The sequence below is a fragment of the Malus domestica genome, chromosome 15, assembly GCF_042453785.1.
Source record: "Malus domestica chromosome 15, GDT2T_hap1".
Classification (NCBI taxonomy): domain Eukaryota; kingdom Viridiplantae; phylum Streptophyta; class Magnoliopsida; order Rosales; family Rosaceae; genus Malus; species Malus domestica.
This window is the reverse complement of record NC_091675.1, coordinates 32,780,254-32,800,743: the sequence shown is the minus strand read 5'-3', so window position 1 is coordinate 32,800,743 and position 20,490 is coordinate 32,780,254. Positions and strand designations below refer to the sequence as shown.

Below are 20,490 nucleotides of genomic sequence, written 5' to 3'. Positions count from 1 at the left end.
TAAGACTCTTAACTAGACTTATATGACTCAAAACAAACTAAACTAACTCAAAAAAGCACAAAACAATAAAAAAGACTCAAAACTGACACTGAAGAGTTATTTGGACGAATTTAAGACTTACTTGACTCAAAACACTAATTTGGACAGATTTAAACAAGTTTCTAACTAAACTAACACACTTAATTAAAGGGGGGATTGTTTTGACGGAATTAAAACTAAAACAAAGAACTTGCAGAAACAAAGCAATTTAAAAACGAATTTAAGTGAATTCAAGAGTGAAAAGCTAGTTAAAGGGTCCCTCTCCACACATGACATATGCAAACATAAACCAATTTCCAGTATTGTTCCTTTAAACCATGAATGACAACACCCTAAGTTAACCGTGATAGCACAAATTAATCATCAGATTTTCCTTATTTCATTGAATTAGACGGGATACGCATCACAACCAAATTATCCTTATCAAGTCCCCTAACTATGAAAAGCATGATAGAAAACATATCAAAGGTCATTAAGTTCTTTGAAAATCATAAGTATTGACAAGGCATTCGTAACTATGAAAAGCATGATACTCCTGCCAAGGATTTTACTTAACACGATTGTGACTAGCAACCTTTACTACTTGTGAATATAAGTTCATAACGATTAGGTGAAACTCCCTTATATTCTAGCATCAAATTTATACAGCCAAACTAAGTATGCATCCTCAATTAACATACATAAACAAGTTTTGATAACGCAGATAAGCAAATCACACTCAAGAATTTAGAAACAATAACTGGATGTAATCAATTCATATAAAGTATATAATCATGGCTTCGAATTCACCTCCAACTAAAAAAAGATTAGTTCGTCATGTCTTTAAAAACATAAAACCAAATTAAAAGCAACATTGAAACAAATCTAAGGATAGAAAGAACCAAGAACGTCCTAGCAGCTCCAATGGCAGATTTCGAACTCTCCCTTGGATTGCAAGCCACGACACAAGCTTCTCCTTCTCTTTCCTCCACGCAAGTGCACCTTTAAAACTCTCTGAAATCTCTCAATTATATCTGAATGTATGTGGGTGCGTGGGTGGTTTGATTTATGTGGCAGAGATGTGTATTTATAGGCTAAAAGGCACGGCACAATCCCTAAGGATTTGGATTGCACAATCCCTAAGGAAGAGGACTAGGGTTTGGAAAAAACCAAAGATGAAAAGGATTAAGGTTTCCAGCAGATTCTTAGGCTTCTAGAAGAGGAAGAGGCGCCAGATAATTAGGGTCTTCTAGAAAGGGTAGTCACAGCACCAATTTAAGGTTCTAGAAGGATAAGGGTGCATCATGAATGTAGGGAAAGGATAGGCCTTCTACAAATCAGGTTTTTCGGTCCCCTTATAGCTGGATTTAAGTCACAAACTAATTTGGATAAGATAAGATAGGATAAAGCTAGATTAGGCAAGGATAAGATAAGATAAGGTTAGTTTGGATAAGATAAGGTTTTGGATAATGTTCCTTCTTTTGAGCTGATTCCTTATCTTTTTTGTCTTGGATTTATTTTCTTCATCTTTTCAGCACATTCCCAGCCTCTTGAACTTCAAATTCGTCCATCCATCTTGCTCCATTCATAAGCTATCCATTTAATGCCCAAAACTACCTCAAAATGCTCCAAATCGCACTTTCTTGCCAATTTTGTCAATTGGACCTAGAAACACACGAAAATAGCTTAAATCACTATAATAAACACAAACTAACTATGAAAATGCAAAACAACAAGCTAACTAAGTCGCATAAATATGCTCATATCAATCATCAAGAGGGAATGGCTTAATAGCAATCCCTTCAATAAACATGGAAGAATGAGTTAGGCTCGTAGAACTTCGGGTATCATGGTGAAAAATTAAAGGAAGAAAGGATAATGGGAAACTGAGAGTGATCACAGAACAAGTTGGGAAATATTCGAAAGCTTTAAGAGGGTTTTTCTCGAGGAAATTCTGGGAATATGAAGAATCAATCGGTTTTAAAAACCCAGAAGCAATTGAGCCGGATTTTATAAAGGGGATTAGGTGATGATTGGAATTCGCGGGAAGAGTAAGGGACCCAAGTTTGCATTAACTACGTCAGAAAATGCAAGTTCCGAGTGAAGCGTGCGAAGGCATGACGGCTGTTCAAATCATTATTGGCGCCTAAAGCTTGAAGGCTTAACAACGATTGAATGGGGCACTGTTTGGGTTAAATATTTGAACTTTGGGCTGAAGGAAAAGAAGCCCGAAAAGAAGCCCAGAAGGCATGACTCTGCCCGAAGGCCCAGCATCAAACCCATTCGCCTAGCCCAAGGCAAAATGATGATTCCACATTAATGCAAGAGCAAGTAGAAGTAAGTGGCCTAAATGGAAGTGACACTTGATGGAAATCAAGCTACTCTCAGCCCAAAAGTACTTTATGAATGGCAGAGTATGTAAATTGCTGATAAGTCACTACCCTTCAATTGCTTTCGGGGAGGAACCAAGTTGCAAACAGTTATGCTAATTCGCCTTTAAAAGGAGGAGGAGGGCCCAGAGACAAGGACACTCAACCAATCAAACAAACAAATAAACAAACTTTACTCAAGCCAAATTTGCATACGAAGCTGTGGTCAGCCCCCAACCTCAATCCTTTTGAGGATCAGCCCTCACAAAAGGCATCTTTTGTCGAGTTTAATAGCTTTGTTGCTCACCATTAGTATCGATTCTCTTGTGTAAATTTATTTGTCAACCATCTTCTTTTAAAACCCTCAGATCCCTGTAGTTGCAAAGAAAAGAAACGAATAAAGGTTCAGCCTTACCCGACAAGGTTCAATCTTACCCGATTCCCTTTGTTTTGTCTTTTAGTTAATAGATCTGGTGTTGTAATGAATTCCCTAGTATGTATTCAAATCATTTTAGGTCTTTTAATGATCCAAAGTTCAGCTTACTCTTAGATCTGGTTTTAGTTAAATGGTTTTACTATCTTAAGAGTGAATCCACTTCAAGCCTTGATTGGATCCGAACCTCTGCCCTTTTACCATACAAGATAAAACAAAAGTCCTTGATCTCAAGGAATAGAAAAGAATCTAATGTGGACTTAACCCATCCATGACAATCCTTTGATAATGAGAAGTCAGAGTAACTTGGGGTGCAAGTAATCGGCTTAAATCTACTCATTTTACATCTACCATGCTAAGATGGCAGTGGCACGCCTCAGCACTTAAGTTAGTTTTGATTGTGAGCCTCAAGGCTTATACTTAAGACCCGACAAAGGCACTTTTCATAATTAACTCTGTCCTCTTCTTGCAGCCCGATTAACAAAGTGAAAACCCGACAGTCAACCAAAGTGCCAAGTCCGCAGGGAGCTGTGTGCTCAAGCCAGGAACGCCCACCGGCGGATTCCTGCCTGAACAAGGGATGCTGATACAACTCATCAAGTTTCTTAATACATTAAGTTGCGTTGCCATTTACGACGAAATGATCTTTTGCTTAAAAAGTTTGTAAAACATCTTTCGACAGTTTGATTTGTTTGGTTGTCGAATTTCTGTTTTCTTTTCTAATCCTGTGTGTAGTTTGTCACTTCTAGCTTGCCTTATGGTCGTAGTCTTTTAGCTTATGCAGTGGTCAACCTTCCTACAGGCACACACCGGCCAGAATTAATCTATTGATCTCTATATAATCTCAGAAAAAAAAAATTGAAGTGTTTTTCAACTTGACGCAACATACACCAAGGGAAAATGGAGCATAGAATCACGAAGCAATACATTTGCTCATGAACAAATATATAAATAAATGAACTGATGACTTATCACAACTTTAGGAAGTCTTTTAAGGAAGGGGACCATCATTTTTTTTTTTTTAAATGGGGATTAGTTGTGGGTCCACACTACATCAAACTTTAACGATTTATTTTTCAAGTTGCACCTCATAGATCATCCTTACAAAATATTAGTCAAATCAGAAATGTTTAAGACATCTAATTGGGTTTAAAGAAATTAACGAATACATTGTTATATAAAAAATAATGAAATTTTATCTTGATAATTAAATAGGCCAATAGTTTCGGATTAAATTGAATTTTTGCAAAGATGATCTATGAATCGAGACTTACAAAATAGACAGTTCGGATCGTTGAAGTTCAATGTGGAGTGAACCTCACACCTAATCCCTATTTTTTGAAAAAAAATGGAGATCCCTTTGCATAAAGGGTCTGCACCAACTTTATACATATAAGAGCTAGAGAACTACTACATCTCTCACCCTTCCTATATCTTTTACTAAAAATATGAGTACACCCCTTGAAATTCAATTTTCTTTAATTAAAACCCATCATGATAAATTTCTCTAACAAAAACCCAATGCCTAGGCTCCAACTAAGCAATATCCATAATTAAGTTTGACTTGGCAAAATTTGTATTTTTGGATGTCTAAATTGAAGGGAAATCTATGAGATTCATGTATGGGATTTCTAAATGACTATCATGCATATCCAAAACAATTTTGATATACGAAAGCAGCGGAAGCATTTATAACATATTATCAAAGCTATAGTCATGTAAATCCCCTTCAAGGTTCATAGGTTTATATATAATGCATCAAAACAATTTATAGAATCAAGAACAAAGTGAAGGTTAGTCTTATACCTCTTGATCTAGACTTGAGACCAAGGATGGACCACCTCCAAGCCCTTTGCTCCTTGAAATCCTTGAGCCTAGCTTCCCTCCTTGCCTCCTCCACTTTGAAAGAATGAGTGCTCCTAGGTTCTCTTCAAGTTTCCAAAGTAGGAAACCTCTAAAGATCCTCTCCACTAGTGTAGTGAGAAGGATGAAGGAATAACCAAAAGGGTGAAATATTGTTAGCTAAAACACCCCAATGGTGGCCGGCCCTTTGATGTGTTAGAGAGCTTTTTTCTTTTGCCTCTTTGTTGTTTAAACACTTCAAAAAACCCTAATGAACTTTATCACTATAAAGTTCCTTATATAGACAAAAGAAAACCTAGTCAACACTTGACTAAATATCTCTCCTTCCCACATAATATGGCCGGCCCTCTTTGTGTTGTTTGGGCTTTGGGCTTTCATTTATTTCAAGTCATCCAATGCTTGAATAAAAGCCCAATGGGTTTAGGCCCAATGGGCCCAATTAAACCCGAACGTTTCTTTAAGCCCAAAACGATCTTTATCGCTTTTATGATTTCTTTAGACTTTTCTAAATTAATCACAACACATAATTAATCCAATTAATTGTTTCCATCATCCATTAGTTACTCACCACAATAGTGTTTTGGTGAACAATCTTTTAGGTTCTAATTAGCAAGGCAGTGAGGTGATTGGCATCAATCCAATTGCTTATATTTAATTCAATCACTTAGTGAATTAAAACTTCATTTTAATTCACCTTTCTTCTTTGACGACTACATTTAATCATCTAGAAGAACTCACAAGCTATGAGTGACATCTAACCATATGTCATAGCTACCCAAGCTAATGTAGAAGTTTATTCGAAGAACCTAGTCAGTTGGAATTACAATGTAATTCAATCCTTCTCTAATACAATACTCTCAATCACATCATTAGGGTATGGATATATCATGTCAAACCCCTAATGTGATTATTCCTTCATATATGATTCATTTGAGTCGTATAGGAACGCTTTCCATTCAATACGCTCGATACTTCGGCCGAAGATTCCCGAATCATATCTTAGAGTATTCTTCCTCTCTTATCGAGGATTAGAGATTCCTTGTTGCGCATACACTTGCCTTCATGACTAAGTGGCTTAACCCCAATTATGCCGTGGACACCCTCGAATGGGGAGACTTTGACATAATCAAAGATTAAGTACTTAACCACAAGACAACGACGATGCCTCAGGTCTAAGGATTACTTACATCTTTCCAACCATTAGAATTACTTGCTTGACATGTGAGTAGACCTCCATGCAAGTACTCTCGTTCGATTGTGTTCAGTGAACTCATTCCCCTAATGAGCACCTACATACTTGTCTTAGTGTCACAACACGAATGGGATGAGACTTTCCATCCTTCCAATTGAAGCAGACATAGTATGTACCGGTGATCGGATCATATTTATATATATTTTTACTTCAAATTCACTCGTCTTTTCTTAGTTAGTTCCTTATATTTTTGAGCTATTTATGTTATTTTTGTGTTTATAAGATCTGTTATGTAAAGAAAACAAAAATAGCACAAATAAGATCTATTTACGTTATTTTCATGACTGCTTTCTTTTATTTGCTATTGTCAATTTGCTGAGTTATGCTTTCCATATATTTATTTTAAGCACCACATGATTTCAGGTTAGTGCTTGCTTGCACACTGGAAAACTTGCTGCCTTGGTAATTTTGGTCTCTGGAGGAATTGTATTACAAATTTTGGCAGTGTGGTTGGTGAAGCAAATAGAAAACAAAAAGAAACAGAAAATGATAAAAGCAAAGAAACAGGCAGACAAAATGGATTAGTGGAAGAATAAAATATAAGAAGCAGTTAAGTGGAGGGGGAGGTGAGCACGGGGGGAATAAACAAAGAGGGTACTGACAGAAAATAAAAAAGAAAAGGAAATAAGAAGCAGCTTATTGGCGGGTCAGCAGCAAGAGGGGGGGATTGGTGGAAGGCAGAGAGCTGCCTTTGGCAGCGAGACTGACAGTCCACAGAAGGAAAGAATAGGGGCTGCCATTTGGCAGCTTGAGCAAGGACTGGTCAGCAAGTCAGTAACGAAAGGGAGAGATTAGGTGCTGCCTTTGGCAGCAAGAGACTGGCGCAGCCAGAGGTTAGTCAAAGTGGGCAGCGTGGGGAGAGATTGACGCGGGGAGAGAAGGCTGGACGAAGAGACAGCTGCCTTGCGGCAGCAGAAAACCGAGAAGGCACGGGCAGCACAGAAAACTGTGCGGACAGAAGTCAGAGGGAGAGAACCGAGAGCTCTTGCTGCTCTTGGCAGCGTGAAACAAGGTGACGTGCAGAGGCGGTGGGCAGGAAAGGAAAGCTGCCCTACTGAGGGCAGAACCAGCGTGAGAGCACGGACAGAAACAGAAACAGCAAGCTTCTACTCTTTCGGTTAAAACTTTCCAACTTATGTTTAATTTCTGGTTTAATTTGATAATAATGTGTAACTAAATTTATTTTGGCTAGAGGTTAATTCAAGCCATGAATATATTTGTAATATGAATTGATTACCTTCAGTTGTGATTTCTGAGTTGTGATTTAATTTGCTTAACTGCTTGATTTATAACTTATTTTTGTATGTCGATTAAGGATGCATACTTAATTTACATGCATGAATTTGATGCTAGAATATAAGTGAATTTCACCTAATCGTTATGAACTTATATTCACAAGTAGTAAAGGTTGCTAGTCACAATCACGTTAAGTAAATTCTTGGCATAAGTTTCATGCAAATCATAGTAACGAGTGCCTCGTCAATGCTTATGTTTTTCATAGAACTTAATGATTCTTGCTTGTATCTCTATTATGCAATTCATGTAGGGAACTTGTAGGGAATGTTTTGGGTTGTCGTATGCAATCATCCAACCCAATAACTTGTGGAAAAACTGAAGGTTAATTAGTGCAATTCACGGTTAATTTGGGGCATTGAGATTTACAATTTATTGAAAGAACAACTGAAAAATCAATTTAGGTTGCATATGTGTCATGTGTGGAGAAGAACCCTCTAGCTAGTCCGTCATCTATCCTTTCACCTTAATTTCATGTTTTTGTCAATTCTGTAATTTAATTAAGTTTAATTTACTTTTCATCAAAACCAAACACCCATCCATTATTAAATTATATTTTTTTTGTTAGTTTTCTTTATTGTTAGTCTTTTAATTTAATTTTCGTCCATTTCAGTTCCTAGTGTCTAATTTGATTGTTTTCATTATTTTAAGTCATTCTAAGTGTGTTTCGAGTTATTAGAGTTTTTAGCCTAGTTTTGTGTCATTGAGTCTTGTTTAATATTTTTAAATTAATTTAGAATAGATTAGCAATCCCTCCTAATCCCCGGCCTAGAACGATACCCTACTTACATCTATACTACAATTGTCAAAAAGAGGGTTTAATTTGTGTGTCAAGTAATTCTCGCATCAACCGGTCTACGCATTGTCAGTATCCCTCCGACAATCCAACGACCAGGAACCTTTTGGACACAATGGTTATGTGAAGAAGGTCTCTGTAGTCTACATCATTAGATTACTTCTTCAATCGATCCATTGTCCATGGATACACTATTTAGGACATATATCGTTAATTGAGATAGTCCTAATTCGTTTCTTTGCCATTTGATGTATAAGAATCATCCATACATCGATTCATTTGTCCTGAAAGATTTCTTCCAAAGATTGACTTTCAGGGCATATTTCCAACAATCTCCCACTTGCACTAAAGTCAATCACTAGTGTATCTTATACATCTTGTCGAGAGAGTTTATGCTCGTAGGTTAACTTGGTTATGTATTAATCTCTTTTATATTTAAAAGGGATTTACTCATCAAATGTTTCCAAGACATTTGATGATGTCTCTTTGATGTGTTCGAATACTTTGATGAGACCTTGATTCCATGGCTTGAGCTATCGCCCCATTACGTCGTAGTACTCTACTAACGACCTTATGGTTTGGATTCAATCATGGGTTCTAAAAGAACCCCTTTCATTCAAAACACCTTTTGAAGCAGTTTCTAAAACTATATATCTACATATATTTCGTTTGTATACTTTATACAAACTTTGCTCCAAGCTTGAGACCATTGTAGTACAATACTAACAATTCATTCATATGATTAGTACTTCATCCATTATGAAGTTCCATTTGTTAAAATGGCTTATTTTCACTTTGGTTAACAACCTAAGTGAATGCACGCTTCCAGAGTCCCACTCTGATGTTTCTTTCTTAAAGGCAATAATACTCTATCAGTTGCTTTGGTTATGATCCTGGGATATAGTAATATCTTAAAGTGATAAACTCAGTGGTTTCTTCACCTTTGGATATCTACTTCACAAGTCAATACATGTGTCCCTTTTGTGATTTTATGACACATTCATTATAAGGGTTATGAAAGTGATTTCCTATCACATAGGAAAATGCTTTCTTAAATCTTCAACATTTGAGATTTAATTCCCATATAACATTATTGAGATAGCCTTGCTATATCAGTAAGTCCAATTTCAAGTCTATACTTCAAAATTGACCGTGTCATGTTTTGTCATTTTCGAGTAACATCTATGTTTCATCAAGTCTATCAAATAGACTTTATTCACATCTTGTTGCTCAAATTATGACATCACTCTCATTGGCCTTGTTGTAACTTAGCATTCATTCAAAATTAACAATTATATTTTCTTGATTTGAATGCATATTGCTCCCACTAATTTAAATGAATCATACATAAAAGAATTCATTCTCAAGCAATTCCATGAAATGTGTGACTTGCTTTATCAAATCTATTCATTTAAATTATATGGTGTCATACACCATACTTCAAGTTTTAGTCATACTAAGACCTTTAATGTAGTCATATAAGAATGATCTAAGTCTTTAGTGGAAGCATGGCTCCTACTAAGGATATAGAAACTCAACCATTCCTTCTAGGTGGTTGATATAATTCTTTATCAAAACTACATAGAGCAATATCGTTACATGAGATGTTGAATTTGGATTGTCTTGTTGTTAAACCATATGTTGTGACTCATTTTGAAACTTATTCCCTTTTGTTTCATCAACTTGTCCATATGCTTTGTTATTAGCATGTTCTCATAAAAGAGAATGATGGACGACTCCCAACATATAACCATTTTATGCTAGGTTGACGAAACCAACATTCAAAGACTATTCTTTAAATGTTACACAACATAGAATTTTAACGTTTGAAGAGCTTGAGTCCTTTTAACAATTAAAATTACAAACTCTTAATAATAGTCAAGTACTATTATTCTCTAGACAACCATAAACCAATCACATTCAAGTTTATATCCATTTTCACACCTCCCACTATTTCTCATGACTTTAATGAGAAATCATTTCATACATTCAAAATGTATAAAAGTGGATTATATTGGTAGAAGACATTGTGTAGTAGCTTTGAAACATTTCAAGCTTATTTGTTTCAATCTTCACTAAGTTTAATGTCTTGTTATTTAAGTGACTAAAGTCTTTAAACCTTTTATAGATTTAGACACTTCTTTCTTGGTTTAATCACTAACACATTTGACATTTTAAAACAATTTTAAGAATGCCCAATTAATTGTTCAAAACTACTAATTGAATCAAGAGTGATCTTGATCATTGTGTTTCAAGTGATAACCATATAAGAAACGTTTTTCTTATTACTTATGTCATTATAATGTGATCTTCCTTTTCTTCAAGAAAGGATTCTCTAGACTTTTGTCAATTCATATAGAACTCATAAGTAGACAAATGGAACCAAATCTAAAGATTCATTGTATCCTTTTATGTCCTACATGTGAGATCTATCCATAATTGATAAATCTAAAGTTTGGTTTATCACATTACAATTAAGTGATATAACTCTTGTATCTCATCTAGGATACAACAAGACAATTTTCAATTCATAACACTACTTTAAGGAAATAGTATATTAAAAAGGCATACTTCACATTACATTAATATGATAGTTCAAACATTCATAATGTTTAATACAAAAAGTATTAGCTCTATACATTTAGAGACTAATATAAATACCTTAATACAAAAAGTATTAGCTCTATACATTTAGAGACTAATATAAATACCTTTATACATTTAGGCACTATATAGTGGTCTTCCATCACATGAAGCCACATAATAAGTTCTTATCAAAATAAGAAAGTTTAAAGACAATCTTTAATGCCTAACAAACTTCCTAACTAGTGAGCAAAAAACATAGTGGCCGAACCCCTCACCACATTTTCTTTGCTTGTTCTTCTTCTACTTGGCTTCTCCACCTATATACAATTATACAAGTGATTAGCTCTTTATATCAAATATAAATATTTAGAAGATCTAACATTTAGAATTGAAGATAAGGACATAAACCATACCTTGTGGCTTGTCCTTAAGACTTGCAAGGTATAACTTGCAATTCCTTCTCTAATGCCCCTCCTTTCCACAGTGGTGGCAAGTCCCTTTGGGCTCCTTTGCCTTCTTTTTCCTCACTCCTCCTTTCGGCTTAGGAGTGGGTGACTTCTTCTCCTTCCCTTTGCCTTTGCCTTGCGGCATGGCCTTGGAAGAGGATGGCTTGTTGTAGGCTACTGCAGCAGTCCCTACACCGCTCTCTTTCTTCATAGTCTTCTCAGTAGTTACTAACATGTTTAGTAACTCAGAGAGAGTACTATCCATCTTATTCATATTGTAGTTCATTACAAACTGAGCAAATGAATCAGAAAGAGAAGCCAATACGAAGTCTTGGGCCAATTCCCCGTCAAGTGGAGTACCAAGGTTCTCCAATTGTTTAATGAATCCTATCATCTTCAGTACATGTTGGTGTACTGGAGCCCCCTTGACCATCTTGGTCTTTACAAGTTCACAAACAGTGCTAAACCGACGGTTGCGCGTCCCTTCGCCATATAACTCCGTAAGATGGAGTATTATGGAAAATGCACTATCCATGCCCTCGTGCTATCTCTATAGCTCCTCATTCATGGAAGCCAACAGATAGCACTTGGCTTGTATATCATCCTCAACGTGCTTGTCATACTTAGCACGTTCATCCTCAGTAGCCTCAGGGCTTAGAGGTATGTGAGGTGGAGCCTTGTCTAGTACGTAAACGATCTTCTCCAATGTTAGGAGAATCTTGACATTACGATACCATGATGGGAAATTGTGCCCCTCTAGGCAATGTTTGTCGAGTATTTTCGCGAGTGTGCTTCCAACCATATCTATATACATAAACAAATAAAATAATTAGATTGATTGTTGTTTAAGTCAAACGATTCGGGTCTTTAAACCGAATGACACCACCCACCATTTTTGGCAAATTCCATATCCCCCATAATGGAATCCGGGAGATTTCAAAGAAAGCTCCTAGCGGGTTATGGGAGGCTCACTATTACCAAGCCCACCTCACGATGATACGATGTTTGGCTAGCAACAATAATAATGAGAGGGTACAATTACCCATTCACAACAACCTCTTGTGATTACCCATCTTTTTGGCCTCTAGAAAATAATACCTCACGATGATACGATGTTGGCATTATGTTTCTTAGTTAAGTTCTTTCCCACCATGCCGGTTTAGCTAGGGGTTCAAGCATGACCTCACGATGATACGATGTTGGCCATACTCGTTGCCTACCTTAACCTCATCAAATGTTTTAAATAAACTCCTCCTGAATATAAGCATGCACTTTGTCACTTCCCCATGATAGGGTGAAGGCGGTATACAAGTCATAAACGCTTGGAGCCTACCACGGTTGAAGGCCACGAAAAAGTGTTCTAAGCACTCTTACGCTTTCAACTTAATATTTGTTTGGTTGAGGGATTTTAAGGTCTCATCAATTTTATTTATTTAATCACAATCAAATAAATAATGTCCTATTATAACTACTAGTCCAAAGTTAATGAAATTAGTAGCATATGATATCCCCACTATTCGTTTTCATAAAACAAATCAATATCAAAACATTTTTCAAAATATTGGAGATATATATAACTACTAATTGTATTCATTATAGTTTAGTAGCGTATGATACTCCCACTATTTGTTTTGAGAAAAACAAATCAATATCAAAAACGAATTTTTCAAATATTGGAAGTAACTACTACTACTAAGGTTTTTGCATTCCTTTGAAATTGGACTTTATAGTTATCTTAGGCTCTTGGATGACCATGGACTTATTAGGTTATTGCAACAACGAGCCATCATTGTTGAATATAAACTCGGGGAAGTTGTGTCAATTTAATTACGTGCTTATCAATCCAATTAAAACCATTTTCATTGAGCCATTAGAAATGAAAGACAATCATTCAAAGCTAATTTGGGCATTGGACCCTTTTAATCTTTAATCTCATGTCAAAACCCTCTTTTAGTTATGTCTCCTTTACCAATAGTTAAAGAAACTCTAGTCTAGAACTAGAGGGAATCCACTAACGAATAGAGATTAAGAAGTAATAAGAATTACAAACCGATTTGTACAAATTCCTATAAATTACATATACTAAAAGGGGAGAGAAAGATTAACGTCAAACGTGACAAGGTCCAATTAAACAGTAATTAAAACACATTCCCAAGGTTCAAACAATTTGATTTTAGCGCCTTATCATATAGCTCAATTATCGTTTAAGGCATAAGTCCAAAGTCATCCATTTCATAACTACTTAAACACATTTAAATAATTATTGAGGAATGCAACATAAACATTTAGATTTAGTGCATATGGGCATAATAATATTATGAGTTTAAACAACTAACAAAATTAAAATCAAATATTTTAACTTTCTAGTTAGTAGGGGCCTAAATGTAAATATGAAAAGTTAGGGGTAAAACCGTAAATATTTCAAAGTAAATATCAACTTTTCAAAGATTACAAAATAGCCCCACAAGTGGATAAATCCACTAGGGAGGCCGGCCACATTAAGGGGATGGGAGGTTTCTTACACACTCTTACACAAAATGCATTAAAAGCCACATTATGTAAGAAAAATTAAATTTTGCTTGTCACTTGGTTTTGCCATTAAAACTTAGGTGAGAAAGGTTTGATGGAAATCTCCTAGTCAAGTCTAGGGTTTTATAAGTATATGATATGGTTATGGATGGTATGAACATCACCCAAAACCACAAAACAATGCATTAAAACCATTTTCATCAAAAACCAAACTATGAACACCAAGAACAAAACCATGAACACTTTTTCAAGATTTGTGTATTCTTGGTGATTTTTCAAACCCAAAAACAAAAGTGACAAGGTTTCTTCTTTCTAGCTTTAAAAGGATGTGAGAGTGGTTTACAATAAAACACAAACACAACCCAAAACCACCCCCAAAACCGTGCCATCCCTTTGGTTCAAAACCCCAAATTTTGTTCATGACTTATTCTTCATTCATGCATCTAAAACACCCTTTTACATGCATATCTTTTTCAACTCTTGATTTATATTTTTCAACCATTGAAAAACAAAAGATAAACATACTTTAAATGAAGAAATAATATGTCAAACTAGTTCTAAACTCATTTTTCATTCATGCATACAAAACATCTTTTGCATCCATACCTTTCTCAACTATTGACTAACATTTTTCAACTATTGAAAAACAAAAGATAAACATACTTTGAATGAAACAATAATATGTCATACATAACATTAATACCCATATGCATAAAATCCAAAAGGACACATTATACATAAACCTTTGGCTCTGATACCACTTGAAGGGAAATCTATGAGATTCATGTATGGGATTTCTAAATGACTATCATGCATATCCAAAACAATTTTGATATACGAAAGCAGCGGAAGCATTTATAACATATTATCAAAGTTATAGTCATGCAAATCCCCTTCAAGGTTCATAGGTTTATATATAATGCATCAAAACAATTTATAGAATCAAGAACAAAGTGAAGGTTAGTCTTATACCTCTTGATCTAGACTTGAGACCAAGGATGGACCACCTCCAAGCCCTTTGCTCCTTGAAATCCTTGAGCCTAGCTTCCCTCCTTGCCTCCTCCACTTTGAAAGAATGAGTGCTCCTAGGTTCTCTTCAAGTTTCCAAAGTAGGAAACCTCTAAAGATCCTCACCCACTAGTGTAGTGAGAAGGATGAAGGAATAACCAAAAGGGTGAAAGATTGTTAGCTAAAACACCCCAATGGTGGCCGGCCCTTTGATGTGTTAGAGAGCTTTTTTCTTTTGCCTCTTTGTTGTTTAAACACTTCAAAAAACCCTAATGAACTTTATCACTATAAAGTTCCTTATATAGACAAAAGAAAACCTAGTCAACACTTGACTAAATATCTCTCCTTCCCACATAATATGGCCGGCCCTCTTTGTGTTGTTTGGGCTTTGGGCTTTCATTTATTTCAAGTCATCCAATGCTTGAATAAAAGCCCAATGGGTTTAGGCCCAATGGGCCCAATTAAACCCGAACGTTTCTTTAAGCCCAAAACGATCTTTATCGCTTTTATGATTTCTTTAGACTTTTCTAAATTAATCACAACACATAATTAATCCAATTAATTGTTTCCATCATCCATTAGTTACTCACCACAATATTGTTTTGGTGAACAATCTTTTAGGTTCTAATTAGCAAGGCAGTGAGGTGATTGGCATCAATCCAATTGCTTATATTTAATTCAATCACTTAGTGAATTAAAACTTCATTTTAATTCACCTTTCTTCTTTGACGACTACATTTAATCATCTAGAAGAACTCACAAGCTATGAGTGACATCTAACCATATGTCATAGCTACCCAAGCTAATGTAGAAGTTTATTCGAAGAACCTAGTCAGTTGGAATTACAATGTAATTCAATCCTTCTCTAATACAATACTCTCAATCACATCATTAGGGTATGGATATATCATGTCAAACCCCTAATGTGATTATTCCTTCATATATGATTCATTTGAGTCGTATAGGAACGCTTTCCATTCAATACGCTCGATACTTCGGCCGAAGATTCCCGAATCATATCTTAGAGTATTCTTCCTCTCTTATCGAGGATTAGAGATTCCTTGTTGCGCATACACTTGCCTTCATGACTAAGTGGCTTAACCCCAATTATGCCGTGGACACCCTCGAATGGGGAGACTTTGACATAATCAAAGATTAAGTACTTAACCACAAGACAACGACGATGCCTCAGGTCTAAGGATTACTTACCTCTTTCCAACCATTAGAGTTACTTGCTTGACATGTGAGTAGACCTCCATGCAAGTACTCTCGTTCGATTGTGTTCAGTGAACTTATTCCCCTAATGAGCACCTACATACTTGTCTTAGTGTCACAACACGAATGGGATGAGACTTTCCATCCTTCCAATTGAAGCAGACATAGTATGTACCGGTCTACACATTGTCAGTATCCCTCCAACAATCCAATGACCAGGAACCTTTTGGACACAATGGTTATGTGAAGAAGGTCTCTGTAGTCTAACATCATTAGATTACTTCTTCAATCGATCCATTGTCCATGGATACACTATTTAGGACATATATCGTTAATTGAGATAGTCCTAATTCGTGTCTTTGCCATTTGATGTATAAGAATCATCCATACATCGATTCATTTGTCCTGAAAGATTTCTTCCAAAGATTGACTTTCAGGGCATATTTCCTACAATATAAAAAAATTAGTATATCCTACAATATAAAAAAGTTATTTTATTCAAAATTATCAATATTTTAAATGTAACATAGGTAAATTATTTTGCACAACATATATAACAATATTAGTTCCTAGTAAATTATGTAATGATACATGCAAATAATTTACCTACAAAATAAATAAATATTTTTTATTCAAAATTAATTAAATACCAATATTTTGCAAAATATATATATATATATATATATATATATATAAAACAATTTACCTACATGCAAAATAATTTACCTACAAAATAAAAAAATGTCGATTGATTGCACACTCTAAATAATAATAATAACAAAATGTGGCTAGCATATATGTAATATCACATGAAAAAAAAAAATTTACCTACAAAATACATAAATGTTTTTAGCCAATTGATTCAAATTAATTAATTACATATTATTTTACATAAAAATATAGATAAATTATTTGTATGCATATATATAATTTTTAACAAAATGTGTCTATAACACATACATGCAAAATAAAAGAAATGAAACATATGATGGTAAGAGAAGTATAAAGTAGATAATTTTATAATAATAAGGCACTTATTTCTCACAATTATGGTGAATAATTAAATTAACATAATTAGAGTGTTGTGGCACAATTGTAAATAGTTTGAAAATAATAGGTATTTATTTGTTTACAGGGCAGTCTACTTCAAATTTGAATTTTATTTGGATGTTTAAAATGAAATGAGTTATTGCTAAGAAAATAAGTATTGCATGAGTTTATATCTAAATAACCCTATCTTTTATCACAACTTTATACATATAAGAGCTGGAGAACTACTGCATCTCCCACCCTTCCTATGTCTTTTACATATATCACCAATAAAAATCCTCAGCCCATAATTGGCACGAATCATTTTACCTAGTAAAATTCACGTAATTTTCGTCAATGAACCGCCAGTCACAACAATCCTCACAAGCAGTCTCACCTGCACGTGGAGAGCCGAACATATAGATAGAGAGAAACGAAACACATTGGTGCATGTGAGACTATAATACCGTGTTAGACAACCTTCAAGCTTTTACGCAATGAGCCGACAATATATATCTAACTTGAGCACAAACTTATATAATTACAGATAATAGTATAATTAATTCTTTATTATTATTAAAGAATCAATCCATTCATAGTAAGATAAGAATTGATAGTAAAAAAGGAATTAGTGATTGTTAATCTTCTACTTTTAGCTCAGATGCTGTTGGGAGATGAATACCATAAATAATGCCGACTTCAGGAATAGTAAGCCGAAAGTGTGTCAACTGTGAACTGGGGGAATAGTAAGCCGAAAGTGTGTCAACTGTGAACTGGGATACATATCCACAATTGTCAACGTGCCCCACTATTGACGATCTGGAATATTTTTAAGATTTACTGTTTTGGATTGGATAAGGATTAAGGACCACTAAAGTGACTATTTATGAGTCCCGCATTTGACCAAAACTTCAACTTTTTAAGTTAGTATAAATTCTCTTATTTTCTTTATCATACAAACCACATGTGATGTAGACGCTACATTATTACATTAATATCTTGTACGTCCCAGTTAAATTGTTGAATCAAATATGATTAGATAAATTTTCGACTGTAAGCTAACTAGTTTTATATGTGATTCGTTTAAACACAATGATAAGACTAAGAAAATAAATTGAGATAAAATTCGTTATTCAAGATATTCAATCCGTTATTATACTTATAAGTGAAGAAAAATATTACTAAAATATAATATTAAGCGACTGAAATGACTTGTAGTTCATGAAGTGGAAAAAAGGCTATCAAAACTTGTTTCAATATGCAATAAGCTGAGAAGGATTCCACCATATCCCGCCTCTATTGGGTTTTGGTAAGCTAATTAGTGTAACTTCATTATTTTGACTAATCCTCACCACCTTTCTAGATTAGTCCAATCAATGACCATTCCAGTCAACCTCCAATTTAGTGTATATATTTAAATCCTGCAGTTTCCATAAATTCAGGAGAAGAGCTATTTTTTTTTCTATTTTTTTTTTTTGGGGTAGAAACGGAATGAATCATTTCACATCCATTGTTTCTTTCTACTAAATCTCTGTACATGCATATGATGCAGCCCACGAGTTTAAAAAGCACCCCACCCCCCACACAACTGAACCAATTACCCACCTGCCTCCAGTCACTAGTGACTCGAGAATTCTCAATGGCTCTTCTCTTTTCACTCTTCATCCTACTCATAATAACCGGGGCCACAGCGCAACTCCGCCCTGGTTATTACTCGGGAACCTGCCCGAAAGCCGAATCCATTGTCCAAGATGTCATGAAGGCAGCTCTGATTCGAGAGCCACGGAGCCTTGCCTCGGTCATGCGCTTACAGTTCCATGATTGTTTTGTCAATGTAAGTGGACCATAAATCACAAAATTATTTACTTCCTAATTGATTAGTCCTAATAGTTCGTTGTTAATGATGAATTAATTAACTTGGTATTATATCTCTATATTAGGGTTGTGATGCTTCATTGTTGCTTGACGACACACCAACCATGCTAGGAGAAAAACTAGCCCTTGCAAACATTAATTCACTGAGATCTTACGAAGTTGTTGACGAAGCGAAAGAAGCCTTGGAGAAGGTGTGCCCGGGAGTTGTTTCTTGCGCAGACATTATAATCATGGCATCTAGAGATGCTGTTGCTCTGGTAATAAACTTTCTTATTATCTCCTATATACATGAACATATTTTGAGTCCAACATAAGTTTTAAGGTCCATTTGATTAGCTTTATCAACAATTGAAAATTTAACGCTACTTTGTTTGAGTTTTCAAAATTTGACTTCTAGTTTTCAGTTACTAAAAAACTGATAACTGAAGTAAAATGATTGTCAAACATGCCTAAGATTTTCACACACTGTGTTGGACTTGACTACAGTTAGTATCGTCTAATCCATATTGACCTCCAATGTCATGTACCAAGCGAACGATGAGAATCTTAACTATGATTGAAAGAAAGTATAATTCTGATTTTATGTAACATGATTATGTAATTATTAGACAGGGGGGCCTTGTTGGGAAGTGAAGTTAGGAAGGTTGGATAGCTTAACAGCAAGCCAAGAAGCCTCAGACAACATTATGCCAAGTCCAAGATCCAATGCGACATTCCTCATTGACCTGTTTGCCAAATTTAATCTCTCTGTTAAAGACCTCGTTGCGCTTTCGGGTTCACACTCCATCGGCAAAGCTCGGTGCTTTTCCATCATGTTTCGGCTGTACAACCAATCTGGCAGTGGCCGGCCAGACCCTGCCATTGAACCAAAGTTTAGACAAAAGCTAGACAAGCTTTGCCCACTAGACGTGGACCAAAACGTTACAGGTGACCTAGATGCTACGCCTGTAGGCTTTGATAACCAGTACTTCAAGGACTTGGTTGCCGGGAGAGGTTTTCTCAACTCAGATCAAACGCTTTTCACCTTTCCGGAAACGAGGGGATTTGTGAAGCAGTTCAACATTGATGAAGGAGAATTTTTCAAGGCATTTGTGGATGGGATGATAAAGATGGGTGACTTGAAGGTGGATCAGCCTGGGGAAGTAAGAAAGAATTGCAGGGTGGTTAATAGTCATTCTTCTAATTTTCCCAATGAATTCTAGCTAGGGTTCTTGAGGAGATTGGACAGTGAGAAAATAAATATCAATATCATATATATGATATATAATGCATCAATGTTGTAGAAAACTTTATGCTCCATCGAGACTTTATAAAAAAAATAACAATTCCAACTAAAGTCTCACATGTGTTCCATATAATATATATCTATATATATATACAAGGCAATCCTTTTTCGTATATCACACGATGAAGAATTTATCAAAACTAATCGACATTCGCCTATAAAACATAACTCACAGACCGCTTTCTCACCAACAGAAATCAAATGGAATATTGCTGGATGCATTAACAAAAAGGTTAAAAACAATTACCACAAGAAAAAGAAAGCCACAAAGCTCCAAAAATTATAATGATGATATAAATAGGACAAGGATACAGCTGACAAGTCAAAAAATCCAGGAACAAGAACTCATCCAACATAATTTCCACGACCTTCCTGTCGTTCTATCAAGACTCAACGCCATATAAACACTAACCGCCATTTCTGTCAAGTCTCTCAAAATCCAACTCTCACGCTCATTAAAAATATACTCCAAAACTTTAATTTGTAAATTAGG

At 35.3% G+C, this 20,490-nt stretch overlaps 1 protein-coding gene across 1 annotated transcript; it reads left to right on the top strand.

Moving 5' to 3' along the window:
• Positions 1–18,306: 18,306 nt before the first annotated feature.
• Positions 18,307–20,048, top strand: LOC103411973 (peroxidase 17-like). Its single transcript, XM_008350583.4, has 3 exons — positions 18,307–18,671; positions 18,778–18,969; positions 19,321–20,048. Exons 1-3 carry the CDS (start codon positions 18,375–18,377, stop codon positions 19,912–19,914), a joined length of 1,083 nt encoding a protein of 360 aa, XP_008348805.4. The 5' UTR covers positions 18,307–18,374; the 3' UTR covers positions 19,915–20,048.
• Positions 20,049–20,490: the final 442 nt, after the last annotated feature.

Excerpts from the sequence above, each read along its gene's own strand:
- LOC103411973 (XM_008350583.4), top strand. The coding sequence starts at position 18,375 with ATGCATATGATGCAGCCCACGAGTTTAAAAAGCACCCCACCCCCCACA. Across the intron at positions 18,672-18,777 it reads TCCATGATTGTTTTGTCAAT|GGTTGTGATGCTTCATTGTT; the intron begins GTAAGTGGACCA and ends TCTCTATATTAG. Across the intron at positions 18,970-19,320 it reads CTAGAGATGCTGTTGCTCTG|ACAGGGGGGCCTTGTTGGGA; the intron begins GTAATAAACTTT and ends TGTAATTATTAG.